The following is a 13,469-nucleotide window of genomic DNA, read 5'->3' as shown; positions in this document are numbered from 1 at the left end:
GTTGCTTTCGAATTTGCCACCGAAGGGTGCAAAACCGCCTCTCCCAGACTTCTGGGGCTCTGAACCAGCTGTGTGCCCCACCACGTCCCAGTGTTTGTGCTTTTCTGTGCAAGGGCTTTGCTCTGGCTTCAGTGGTTGCATGTGATAGAGCTACTGTATGTCCCCATGGGGCTGCAGACTTGCTGCTCCTATTGCTGGGAGGAGAAAAGGTTTGGAGGTAGGTACCTTGAGAGCCAGGCACCACCATCCGTGGACTTCCCAGAATATATTTAGGGTAATTTTCTTCTGCTTTGCTGGGAGCTTGTTAATATTTCACTGGGGCAGCCTGCAAAGTGCATGCTTCAAAGGAGGGCAGCTTTCAGCAGCTTTGGGTTTAGCTTTTGGTTTCCCCAGCTTTTGCTATAACTCGTTCTGTGGTTTTAAAAATAGGTAAAAAAAACACCCGGCAGGTGAGAAAGCCTGGGCAAAGCCCACTAGGCCTGCCATCGCCTGCATGCCACTGCCTTGCTGAGCCAGCTTGCGGCTCTGGTGTCTGCTCAGCTCTGCTCTTCCTGCTTTGGCATTTGGGGGAAAAAAATATAAATTCAGTTTAGTTAAGGGAGAAGGACTATCTGGATGCCTTGTGAGCCTGTTTGGGTTTGAAATGGCTGGGAGGGATCCAGTGCAGCCCAGCTGTGTCCTACTGACACCAGCCCAATGCTTAGGAAGGTGAGATGCTTTCTGGGGATGACTTTTCAGGGGTTTTGGGGAATTACTTCTGCTTGATCCTGGGCTCCACAAATCGGAGCAGGATTGGCCCTCCAGGAACAATAACAGAAGAATTACTGCATTGCATGGGCGTCTTTATGTGTTTTTTAAACCGTGACTCCTAATTATAAATAATGGCTGCGATATGAGATATGATTATGATGGATGGTGATTCTGTATTCCGTGTGCATTAGCGGCTTTAACCTTGCTGGGGTAATTATGTCTCATTTCAAATTCTGATACTATTTATTTGAGGTAGGGGACTGGGAATTTAATTTCTACTGCTTTGTCTTTTAGTGTTATTATTATTTGAAAAGGATACCTTTGCAAAATTGTTTTTTAATCATTCCCTCCAGTTGGCAGCACCAGTTCATTAATATTTTCGGGGCCCGTGCGGGGTTGTTTTGGAGATGTTTGTAAAGGTAGCTGGTTTGGGGGTATGTGAAGCTGAGGGCCGACGTATAGGAGAAGAGCTTCTCCTTCGAGACACCTGTGTGTATCCTGCTGGCTTTGGTCTTCCCAAAGCAGCTCTCTTTGGCCTTTTGCACTAGTTGCTGCTCTTGACCTTCGTGTCTCTGCCAGCCTGGGCTCCTTCCTTGCGTGAGGTCTCCCAAGGGTCCAGGCAGGAGCAGGCAGGGCTGAGCCATCGTCCTGCCGGCCCCTCTCACCGTCTTTGATGGCACGTTTAATTAAAAACCACATCAACCCGAAGATTGCGCACGTGGTCCTTAATCAGTTTGAAGTCTCTGTGAGAATAAAGTAATTATACTACTCGTTTGGTTACAGTAATTAAAACTTTAATTAACATCATTTCCCACCCCTTGGCCTCCCTCTACAGATATTCAGGCACGCAATGGGTGCCTGACAGGGTTGCATCTTGGGATAAAGCTGTTTATCCAGGGGCTGTCTGCCTGTCCCCATCTCCGCTCTCTCCAGCATCAGCCCAGCAAGGTCCATCCGTGCTTGGTGCTTGCCTGTCTCTTGCTGGGTGCCAACCTGCATCCCCAGCTGGGAGCAGCTCCTCGGCCACGGTGCTGGCAAGTCGTGGCAGGGGGCAGCTCCGCTTGAGGTCCCCTGGCAGTGGTGGGAATGGTGGGGAGGGTGGTAGGTGTTCCTCAAAGATCTTCTGAGAACTTGGTTTTGAATGCGGCGTGTGCTCTGGTCTGGTCTTAGCAAGAGCCGCGCTTTCAGAGAGCAGCACCACATCCCCAGGAGTATTTTATTAAGTTAGCTGGTTAGAAGTTAGCTGAGGTTATAACAATTTGTGGCTGAGTGCTGTCACACCTGGAAAGCTCAGGGTGGGCTCCAGCCCCCCCGCACCCTGGTTTACCTCCTGGGTGAGCCCTGTGGTCACCGATGGGCTCTGCATTAGCCAACAGGACCTGCCGTTCCCTGACAGCCTGAAGAAGGGATTGCTGCCTGGAGAAGCAGGGCAGGGAGTTGTGCATCGGTGCCAGAGGAAATCCATACCGTGTAAAACCTGAGCTCTTAAATATCTCGAGCAGCATCCTTAGGGAAAGCAATCTCTATATTGAAATCTTCTCAGTCTCTCCTTCGAAATTGCTCCTATCTGCAGACTGAAGAGCCTAATTTTCATCCTGTTTTTGAACAGAGAGCCCACTGCAAAGAAGTGGTTTTCATTGCTCCAAGTTCTGCATGGTGGGGAGCCATGGCCCCATAGCTTTCCCTTGGCCTTACGGAGCCGCGGAGAAGGGTGTAGTGTAGCCAAGGATGTGGCTCTTGGGGTTGGAGATGCTGTAGGAGCGCCAGAGGTTTAGGGTGTGGGAATGAAGCCTTAAAATGCAAACAAAGGTGAGAGCAGGGAATTTAGCAAACAAGTCAAGAGCTCAAGGTGGAGTGAGCAAGAGGGTCTGAGTGTATTTGAAGCAAAATATTTGCAGGCACTCTCTGGTACACTCAGCCCGAAGCCAGGCTTAGCTGGCTGTTATCACTGGGAACACCAGGCATGGAACAGCGGAAGATTTTGTCTCTAATCTTGGAGGTGCTTATGTGTGGAGCAGGGACTGTTTCGGGAGGAAAGGCAGAGCCTGGAGTTTTGATCGTGGTGTGTCAATAGCAGAGATGTTGATCTAAAAAGAAAAAAAAAAAAAAGCTTGGCTCTAACTTTCTGCCTCCTCCTGATGCCATGGGTTACGTTCCCATGAAGTACATCATGTGATGCATGATTTTGTCATTGAATTTGTAAGAGATTCTGCATGTCCAGTCCTGCTGCCTGTGCTGGGTGTTAATATTTAATGTTGTTGCTGTGCCCTGCGATATTTAGACCGTGATCATTTATTGCTTATCAGCTTCTCCTGGGCAGTCTGGTGTGATTTGTCCATGGAGATAAAACACCAGGACAGCCCAGAGCTGCAGTAACAAGAGGCCTGATCGGTAGGAAGGGATCAAAGCCGGTGTTAAAGGGGTGAAGCTGAATCCCCCCGTGCAGTCAGTGTTGTCCTTCTCCCTGGGTGGAGGTGAACAGGCAGCGGATTTAGTTCCTATAATATCCCCCTTGCTGCAGTGTATTGTTGCAGCAAATGGCTTTCGGCTTGCACACCGTGGAAATAACGGCTGGTACATTTATGTGACTGGAGCTGAATGAATGGGGAGCTGCTGAGATGGGGTTGCAGAAGGCTTTAAATTCTGATGGATGGATAAATCCAGATGCAAGCCATGGTGCCCTGCACAGACAGCCCCACCGAAATGGGGGCTCGGCTGGTGCTGAGTCTGCCTGTGAGGCTGCTGGAGTGGGAGGGGACCTGACCGCGGGGAGTACCCCGAAGCAGATCCCCCTTTGGAGTCTGTCCCTCTGCAGCCTCCCCTGCATGGGCTTCTCCTGCTGCTGGTTCCTCTGCTTGCAAGACCGATGGCCCCTGCCTTGTCCTCAGGCAGCTCTCCTCTTGCGGCTGCGTTGTTCTAGGGACCAGGAAGGAAACAGCTATTTTCCTGGAGCTGAGGGGGGAGGAAGGATCCAGCTGATCTCCAGCTGTGTTGCAGCCGTGGGAGCCTGTCCTTCCTCCCCACCGCATCCCTGGCAAAGCCTCGCTGCCTCCTACCTGCCTTCTGGGATCCCCTGACAGAGACCTGGAAAGGGGAGCATCCCCATCACTGCTGGCAGGCAGCGGGGGCATGAGCCCCTGGCTGTAGGCATGTCCCAAGCTGCCAGAAGGGTGAGGGTGGTGGGACAAGCCCTCAATATTCATGCTGGGATTATCTTGGTCTGGTTACGTGGTCAGAAGCGCGGCAAGGCTTGGGAAGGGGGGTTGTGCTGCCCTGTTGAGCTGAGCATTGTTAGGAGGAAAATAAGTGGTGCTTTGGATTTGCAGGAGAAATAGCAACTTCTAAGCTGTGGAGAGGCTGAGGATGGCTGCTCTGGGTCTGTTCTGCTTGCCAGCCAGGGCGATGGGCTGTGCATCGCAGGAGACTGGTAGCCAAGGGTCCGGGCTGGTCCCCATGGAACAGAAGGATGCGGTCTCCTTGGAGGAGCTGGTGCCTTGGCAGTGAAGGGATGGCTTTTGTTTGGAAAGCTGAGTATTAAGTCCCTCAGGCGAGAGCTTTCTTCCCAGGGGCTTCTCTGGGACATTTAGGTATTAGCTTGCCCCAGGCTGGTCACATGCAGTCCGAGTCCCGTGGGAGCTGGGGGGGTGACACATTGCCATGGCTTCAGTACGCCTGGGGCCTGCTGGGATGCTTGGGATGCCTACGGTAATTATTAAGTGGGGGGAAAAAAAAATTCCTGTATTTCTGTGACATGCTCTGCCCTTCACTCCTGTTACCCAGGGCTTTTTCTACACAGAAGGGAAAAGTGGGACACAGTGAGAAGCTCCCCATCCTGTTTTTCTGTGTGCTTTTTCTGCCCTTACCTTCCCTTTTGCAGGGCTAAAATTCCTTCGCCATCCATTATTGGGCTCTCCTACCTGTGCAGCTCCCTCTTCTCTTCTTGTCGCTTGAGAAACAGCAGGACCCGCTTACCTGTCTGTGTTCCTCTCCCTTGAGAGAGACGTGTCTGCGGTGAGGTGCAGTGCTGGGGTTTCGCTGTGCATTTACGCTGGAGAGGGCACAGCTGGGTGCAGGCACCATGCCGCTGGAGGGGTAGTTTTGGGATGCTCTATCGCTCCCTCCCTGGGGAATGATGCTCCAGTGGCTGCTGTGCTGCCCCCGGGGGTGCCCTGGAGCTCCAGTTGGTTCTCTTCAGCCGTGAAGCGTCTTCGAGGTAAAGCCCTTGCATTGCATCCAGAGCGTGTGGGGTCAGTGGCTGCACGCACGCTCCGTGCACAGGTTATTTTGCCTCACAGTTGCTTGGCTGAGGGTCAGCAAAGACCAAGGACTGCCATCCTGCTGGTCCACAGCATTACATGGAGGGGTCCCTGGGGTCCCCCATCCTCTGCCCGCCCTTCCCCATGCTGCTCCGCAGCTGCCAGTGCCTCCCACCCGGTCCCCGGCAGCCCCCAGGGCAGAGGCTGCCCATCGATTCGCTTGTCGGGGGCCCCCCCCGTGACCGCCTCAGCCCTGAGCGATGCTGATTGGGAAATAATTGCAATAATAATAGAGATATTTTGCTTCTGAGTGACTAGACGATACGAACCGGGCGCTGAGCCAGGAGAGTTTTGAAGGGCAAAGCTGCTAAATCAATGGCTCAAGACTGCTGGAGCAGCTTGGGGGGGGACGGGACCTGGGGCTTTGCTGGGGAGGGGAGCAGGGGAAGTGCCTTTACCTGTCCCATGCCGTGTGGCTCCCAACTGGGGTGGTGCTTGTAATTCCCTTCCCTTATTCATTGTCTCTGTCAGTCCCTCCCGCACCCGGGTTTGACTTTGATGAAGGTGCTGCTCCTGTGCGGTGCTCTGGCACTCGGTTCCTCTTTCCAGCAGTCAGGTTTTGGTGCAGAAAGATTGTGGAGATTTTTCTGACAGTGTTTTAGTTCTGTCAAAATTGCTGGAATGGTGTGTTGGGCTGTACTTCCCTGTCCTGTTCATGGAACAATGTGGGCAGACCTGGTCAGGGGAGGTTTTGGGAAGGTTTGCAGATGGTGGATGTGGGGCCAGTCAGTGCTGTGCCCTGCCATGCCGTGCCGTGCTGTGCTGTGCTGTGCTGTGCTGTGCCACGTGGGCTGGTGCTGGTCTGGCCAGCTCTGCTGAGCCTGCTTGGTGTGGGGGAATGCTGCTCGTGTGGGTGGCTGAACAAGAGGAAAAGAAGGAAATGAGTTTGAGTGAAAGAAGGAGGCGGTTGAGGAGTTTTGGGGAAGGTGGTGCCGTGTTTTGGCGTCCTGCTGGGCAGGGTCACCCCCCTGCCTCCCCCTCTCCCTGATCTCCTATGCCAAACCCCAGTGCCTTCACGCAGTTCCCACCCCACCTCCCTGGAGAGATGCGGCGAGCGTGTCTGTCCTCAGACCACATGGCCAAGCTCAGGATGCCGCCTGGGGATGTCACACCTGCAATAATGTGCACTTTGAAACCAGTTATATGAACCGGTGTCATATCTGTCAGTGTCGGCGAGTCACTGGCTTTTGTTGCTGTTATGAGCATTGATTTAGATTAAGTATCTCCTTGTTTTTTGCTTTATTATACTGATATAATTGAAGTCCCAATATTCTCCAGCTCGGGGTGATGTCAGGCCCAGGACAAAAGTCTTGCTTGTATTCATCTTTATCAAGCGCATAGGTTTCACTGAGTGGAAGTAGGCAGCCCAGCTCACCCCTTTCCCTTGGTGGATTAGTGATGAGGCAGCAGCATCCCAGCCCTGTGTGAGGGGCTGGCGAAACCTCCTCCCCACGGAGGAGGCCGGGAGGACAGCAGACACCTCTGCAGGGCCCTGGCGTGCTGGGTTCGAGCAGCCGGCAGCAGGCAGCTGCCTGCCCGTCTGGGAGGAGGCATGTGTCTGATCCGCTGCCGGCTGGTGCATTCCTGCACGGGCAGCTGGCGGGGCCGGCAGGGAGGGTGGCCGGCCAGGGGAGCGGAGGTAGCCCGGGTGCTGGCAGCCAGCCCGGCACACATAGCTGGGGTGTTTCTGCAGGGCCATCCTGTCCCCGGTCCCGGGTGCGAGCCCTTGGGAGATGCCTCCCCAAAGCTCTGCCTGTGCCCCAGCTGCCCGTACCCTTCCGGCTGGGTGCGCGGCTCCTGGCCGGCGGCACAGAGCAGCTGTACGGTGAGCCCTGGGAAAGCATGGCTCGGGGTCTCCTGGTGGCAATTTTCCTGATGCCTGAGCAAAACCGAAGGTGAATCCTCATCACGCGGGATGCCAACGTTTGGTAACCTGCCATACAGTGGGAGGGAGCAGGAGCCGCCGCCTTCTCCTGGCCGCCTCCCCGCTCTTGTCCCCTGGCATGCCGGTGCCCCCCTCTCCCGCAGTACCCAGCCCCCTGTCCCCACCGGCTGTGCCCCCCAGGACAGACGGTGCCGTGGCCCTGCAGCTGCTACAGGCCCCGCATTTCTCTGGTCAGCCCCTGCACCTTCCTGGGTGGGGGGGGGGAGGGAAGAGGAATGCGTGTCCCCCTGGAGCAGCTGATCCGGGAACCTCATTTTAAACCCCTTACCCTCCTTTGGAAACCGGAGAGGGGCATGCGGGCAGCAGCTGCTGGCGCTGCTGGTCCCCAGGGGATGGCTGGCTGGGGGAGGCATGTGGAGGGGCAGCCAATGTCCCTGTCCCCACGCCGCCTGCTGCCTTGGGGTGAGCCCAGGCTACGTGCCAGGAGGGGCCATGCAGGCTGGCACCCCAGGGAGGTCGCTGTCCCCAGCCAGCCCCCCTGGCTGGACACAGGGTACTCCCTTTCTGGCTGTAGGCTTGTCTGCGCAGTGTTGTGTGACACCTCCAGGCAGCTGCCACCTCCACCCTGGGGTGGCCGGGCTGCACGGGTCCTCTATTGCCTCCAGGAGGTGGCATCATGGTTTGGGGGGGGTCAGCTCTGCCAAGACCTGCTCCTCTCCTGGTTTTATTTGCTCTGTCCTGTGCCCTTTGGGTGGACAGTGCCAAAATCAAAGCAGAATGCTGGGGGTGTTAGCATGGCCCTGCTCCCGCGGACCCACTGGTTTGGGTACAGGAGCCCGGGGCTTCGGTGGTGCCTGAGATGTGGGCACCAGTGGCATGGGGAGGGGAAGGTTTTCGTCCCAGGGCTAGGTTCTGCCCTCTGCACGTGTCAAAGCTTCTTCCTCCTCTCAGCTTGGTGATGTGCTGCAGAGCTGATCACCAGCAAGAGTATGGGGCAGGAGGGGACCAGGACACAGGCAAAGGTGGGACAGGGACGTCGATCCAGCATCCTCTCCTCACAGCCCCATCTTGTCCCCCCCTCCTCAGTCTCTTTCCCCAGGGGACATTGCTGGGGCTGGGGGACTCTCCGCTTCCCCCAGCGAGTGTTGAGAGGGAAGCGGGGAGGCTTTGAAATGCACTCCTGTAAATAAGCCTTTCTTTCGTGTTGCCCGTCAGTGCTGCGCGAGCCCCGTGGAACTGGAAAGGGTCCCCGTGAAAAGGCTGCGGAGTGTGTTTCAGGCAGATAAGTCCCTGCCTTTGAAGTGTGGCAGGCGGGCAAAAGCACCCTCCTCTTGTAGCTGCTGCCAGCCACTGTGAATTAATCACAGCCCTGTACAGATAAGAGTACAAAGCCTGGCTGAGCACTTCTCCTGCCCGGAGGAGGGGTCTGCGGGGGACCGCTTGGGACCCAGGATGGGGGCTTGAGAGCCTGGAGGGGGTGAGGTGGAGGGCTGGGGAGGGAGAGGGACTAGCTGTGGGGTGGTGAAGAGTCCTTTCTTCCTGGTGGTGGGCTTGGGGGGTGTCCCCTGCGGTGAGACTGGGTTCCTTGGGGACCCTCCACGTGTGCCCCCAAGCACACGGTTTTGGTCCCGTGGGGAGGCGGTGGCACACCTCAGCACCCCTCGGACCCCAGCCAGGCTCCTGCCGGCGTGTGTTAAATCCAAAAGCAGCCTTGGCATGTCTGCAGCTGCCTTCCCTCTCCGGCTGTGCTTCCTCCCTCTCCGCCTGGCGTCCCTGGCCCAGGCTGAGCTGTAAAGCCGCGTCCTCCACCGCCGTCCTCCTCCGGACCCGCTGCCAGCGCTGGGTGGCTGCCAGGTCACGGCTGCTGCCCTTCGTTCCTGTCATTGCCCGTCTTTCCAAAAGGCAGCCCTGGGGAGATGCTCCTCTCTGCCTCGTGCCCATTGCTGGTGGCTGTAAGGACGTTGCGAGGTTTTTCCCCTTGGCGTTTTGGCGAGCGAGAGTCGGGCAGCGGTTATGGCAGCGGGGAGGTGCCTCCTCACCTGGACAAGCCTGGAGGGTGTCTTGCCAAGGGGAGCAAGCGTGCTGCAATGGAAGGAGCCGTCTCCTCTGATGTGTTGTCTCTGCCCTCCTGGTGCTTTCGCTTCCCCTTGCCTTTCATATGGGTTTTAGGTCCCAGCCGTGTCTTGTAGAGCTCCTCAGGGCAGTGGCTTTTCACTAGCACTGGCTGTGGTGGGGCCCAGGCCCGGCAGAAGCTTCTGGATGCTTCAGCATCATGGTTTGTGAAGGAGAGCCGAGGTTTGTGAGGGAGCATCGGGCTCGAGGCAGCAGCAGGACCGGCTGGTGCTGTTGTCTGGCTGTGACCCCGCACCACTGCACGCTTCTTAGCCAGGCGATGTGCTCTCCTCCTCCAAAACCTGTATGGGATGGCAACTCCCTTCTCCAGCCAAGACAAGACCACCCCCGAGGAACCCCCTCTGGGCCTCCTGGGGGAGGATTTTGCCTCTGCCCAGCCGGGGCGTGCTGTGCACCATTGCTCGTTCCACCCAGCTGTCCGGGGGTTGAAGCGTTGCCTGCCGTCCTTTCCCTCATCGTTCCTTTGCCGGGGTTCTCCATGGCTGGCCTAGGAGGTGAGGGACCTCTTGGTGAGGTGAGATGCCTTTGCATCTCCTGGCCTTCTGCTGCCTCCACTAGCCCGCTCGGCTTCTGGGGGACCGGGTCTTAAACCCTCCCCTCTTCAGAGTGAAGCCGTGCCGGGTGCTCGCCCCATGGGGTGGGCTCCTCGCTTGGGTGGGGGGGGCATGTGCATGGGTTTCTGACACAGCAGCCTCTGGGCTTGCTTTGAGATGATTCACCCCAGCAGGGAGCTTGTAATTTCTTGCCTCTGGTCTCCTCCGTTTGCTTAAAGAGGCAGCAGCCCAACAAGCCGCCCCTCGCTCCTGCTTCTCCGCCTCGGCACGGTCCCAGGGTCCGGCCACCCCCCGGGGCTCCTGCCAGCCCCTGGCAGGAGGCAGCGCTGCCGAGCCGCTGCCTGCAGCCAGCCCGAGGCAGGCAAGAGTGAGGGCAGGAATCCTGAGTGAGAAATTAGTGTGAGTAATTATTAGTATTGGGTAATTATATCAGCGTCAGGATGAGGAGAAAGGTTAATAGGTTTGTTTATTTATTTATTTTTGGTAAATGTCTTTTCCCCCGGGTGGGAAGGCAGGCAGGGTAGGCAGGAAGGAGCGTGTTTCCGAGGGGGCTGCTCTGATTAAACAGCATCCTTTCCTCCTTCCCCTGCTCCCAGCTACCCTGCGGGTGTGGGGAGAGGGGGGGAAGTGGTCCCTCTTAGCGTCTCTAAGAGATGGGAAGCACCTTGCACATCCCATGTGCTTCTCCGCCGTGTTGTGGTCCAAAGAGCCTGTCCCCTTCCCGCCAGCCAGGATGGGTAGGTTCCCATTGGGCTAATCCAGCTAGAAGGGCCCTGATGCCGGGTTCCCACCTCTGCCCCTATGGCAGCGGGTGCTGTGAGCAGTCGGGTCCTCCTGGCATGGGATGGGATGACGTTGGGGTCTACCTGCTGGTGATCTCCTTGTGGTGGGGAGGAGCGGCAGGATGGGTTCACCTACTACGAGCTAACTCAGAAACCCCTCAGTGCCCTGCCTTTTGGCCAACCAGAAAACAACTCGATTGGCAGGTCTTCCAAGTTTCATTTTCCTGGATCCCAGACCCGCTTATAGAGCATCCTTAGCGGGAGGAGAGGTGCCAGAGGGAAGGGTTCCCACATGTGCATGCCTGGGGTGGCCCCGTGCCCCCCCACCAGAGCACCCTGACACGTGGCAGGCTGGGCTCCAGCCACGTTTGACTACTGAGAATATTTTTAGGTTCTTCCTGGAGCCTCAAATTAACTGGAAGTGCTTCACGTCTGTTGTTTTTTTTAATACATCTCTTTCTCTTTCCCAGCACTGTGCAGTGCAATAATGTAATGGGGAAATTACCCCGCTAGTTAAAAATTACTGCCAGCGCGACATCCAGCCATAGATCTATTTTAGAACCAGGGTAAAACTATATTGATTCTTCTGTGCCGCAACTGCGGCCCATAAAAGGGTTGGAAAGGTGCGTTTGTCACATTGCCGTAGTGAGGGGGAAGACGGTGCCTTGCTGGGGAGGGGCGATGCTCCCCTCTACCCTCCTCTGGAGAGCTGGCTTGGACAGGACTTTGTAGGGGAGAAGCTGAGAGCTGGGGGAGGGCGACCTGCAAGGGGATGTGGGGAGGCAGGGTGGGGCTCTGGGGGTGATGCTGGGTACCACTGGGCAAGGGGTACCGCAGGGCAGGGGCTGCCATGTGGCCCTGTACCACAGGTGTCTGGGGCTTGACCTCCTCTGATGTTTGGAGTAGGAGCAAATGTGGTCCTGGACCTGGGCAGAAAGCCCCCCCGAAAAGGGCAGGCAGAGGCTTTAGGACGAGCTTTCAGCATCTCTGGGTTCCCCAGCACACAGTGGTACCCAGGGTGGGGGTGGTGGGGAGCACAGCCTGTGTAGGGGTCTGGCAGAGGATGCTGAGAAGGCAGGTAAGTACCAGGACCAGTTTGGGTTATGGCAAAGGCTCTTCAGTCCTGTGGCAAGATGTATGGGGGGGGTTTGGCTGTGTCGTGGGCACCCAAGAGTTAGCCTGGCCCTGCATGCCCAGTTGCCATGTACCTCTGGGGAGAGGGCGGCCCCTTTGCTCACTGCTGTGCAGGACTCACGCTCTCTGGTTGCTCAGGGGTCTCTTTCTTAATTAAATACATTTGTTTTGTAAAACTGCCTAAAAATAATCCGGGGCTGGTGCATGCAGGAGGCTGGCGGTGAATCAAAGGCGCTGCTCTAATTAAACGGGCCCCAGTTTGTTTGTGAGCCGCATACATTTCCATGCTAATCAGCTGCACACCGGGATCCTGCTTTCCCGGTCCGTATCTTCCTGATTGGGAACTATGCAAATGCCAGTGGCGATTTATTGCAGGAGGGTGACGAGGTGGCTGGGATGCTGGGGCAGCTGCTGTGGGGGGGCACAAGGGCTCGGGCATGGCTGTGCTGGGCCGTAGGAGTGGGTGTGATGATCAGGGCAGGGCTGTGGGATGCATTTTGGGGGGTGCTTCAAGGCAGTGGATTTGGCCCCGTGCAGCGGGGGGGATCCTGAGTGCTGTGGCTGGGGGTGCTGGACTGGCTCCCTGCATGTGCTGGCAGCAGTGTGGAGCCGATCCTGGGCACCGTTTGCTCCGTCTCGCTGGGCACGCTGCTTCTCCACCTGCCGCTGGGTTTTTTGCAGAATGTGTTGCTGGCGTGACCCCCATCCCATCCCATCCCATCCCATCCCATGGGAGCAGACCAGACCCACTGAGCCATTTCTCCAGCACCCTCCCTTGAGGCTGCCCTGTGCTGGGGGACTGCCCGAGTCTGGGGGTATCACAAGTGATAGCATTAGCAGGAAGCATCTCTTGCTCATGGAGGTGGCAATCAGGTTATGGCAAGTAGCACAGCTGAGTTTAGCCCCTGCTTGGTGGGTGCCTCCAGCCCCGTGGTGCCTCCTGATGTGGTTATTGCTGGTACAGCCAGAAACCAGTGTACTTAGGAAGAGCTTTAACGTAATAGTGAGCTGTAAGGGGATTAAAGCCTTTGCCACGTTCCTGCTCAGGGAACAAAGGCGCTTTCTGAACCTCTGTTGACCCCCAGCTTCCTTGAGACCCTCTTGACTTCCCTGGTCACGAGCCCAAGCATTTCCTCTGATGGATGGGGGGATGCGAGCCCTGCCTGCATGAGCTGCAGCATCCCGCCCGGCTGGGGCTTGGTGCTGTGCGGCGTGGAAGCCGCTTTCAGTACCGCTGCGGCAAGATGGGGTTTGATGCTTTGCTGCAAGCTGGGGGCTCGTCTGTGCCGTGCTGCAAGTTGGAGGGGCTTTGGGGCTGAGTAGCAGTGGGGGAAGCAGGGCAGCACGTAGAGGGGTGCAGCGTGAGAACCACGGATGTGGCTTCCCTCCCTGGAGAGAGGTGAACACCATCAGCATTAACATGGTGCGAATGCACCAGACAAATGCAAAAAAAGGGAAGAAAACGTTGCAGTTTGGCCTTCTGGAAAGGGTCGGGATGTTTGCAGAGCGGCTGCTACTTTGATGTGCTGCAGTGGCTGTGGTGTGGCCACGCCGGTATGGGACGGAGGGGCGGCATCCCTAACGCGGCACGTTCCCCATCCCACTCCGTGGGTGGGGGCTGAGGTGCACGTGGGACCTTCCTCACCCCTCCTTGCTCTCCCTGCAGATCCTGGTGGACTTGCCGGCCGAGAGGAAGCACCAAGTGCTGCAGTACGAGAACGTCGTGGCCCATGAGGGCAGCTCCATCCTGCGAGACCTGGTGCTGAGTCCTGACCGCCAGCACATCTACGCCATGACCGAGAAACAGGTAAGGGGAGGGGACAGCAGCCCCTCTGCTCTCCTGACTCGGCAGCTCACATTGCTGCCCCAGCCTGCGGTCCCATGTGCTGGGAAACCTTTCGGGTGTCTCCCCGGT

At 57.0% G+C, this 13,469-nt stretch overlaps 1 protein-coding gene across 2 annotated transcripts in view; it reads left to right on the top strand.

Moving 5' to 3' along the window:
* PLXNA1 (plexin A1) overlaps nucleotides 1-13,469 on the top strand; it is a 105,481-nt gene that overhangs the window by 24,394 nt on the left and 67,618 nt on the right. For both annotated transcript variants that reach the window (XM_010571769.1, XM_010571760.1), the window contains exon 3: nucleotides 13,221-13,361. In XM_010571769.1, coding sequence (XP_010570071.1) covers nucleotides 13,221-13,361 — 141 coding nt within the window. The remainder of the gene's footprint in view (nucleotides 1-13,220; nucleotides 13,362-13,469) is intronic.

This window comes from Haliaeetus leucocephalus, unplaced genomic scaffold (genome assembly GCF_000737465.1).
Source record: "Haliaeetus leucocephalus isolate CR32 unplaced genomic scaffold, Haliaeetus_leucocephalus-4.0 Scaffold2, whole genome shotgun sequence".
Lineage (NCBI taxonomy): Eukaryota > Metazoa > Chordata > Aves > Accipitriformes > Accipitridae > Haliaeetus > Haliaeetus leucocephalus.
This window is presented reverse-complemented; position numbering and strand designations above follow the sequence as displayed.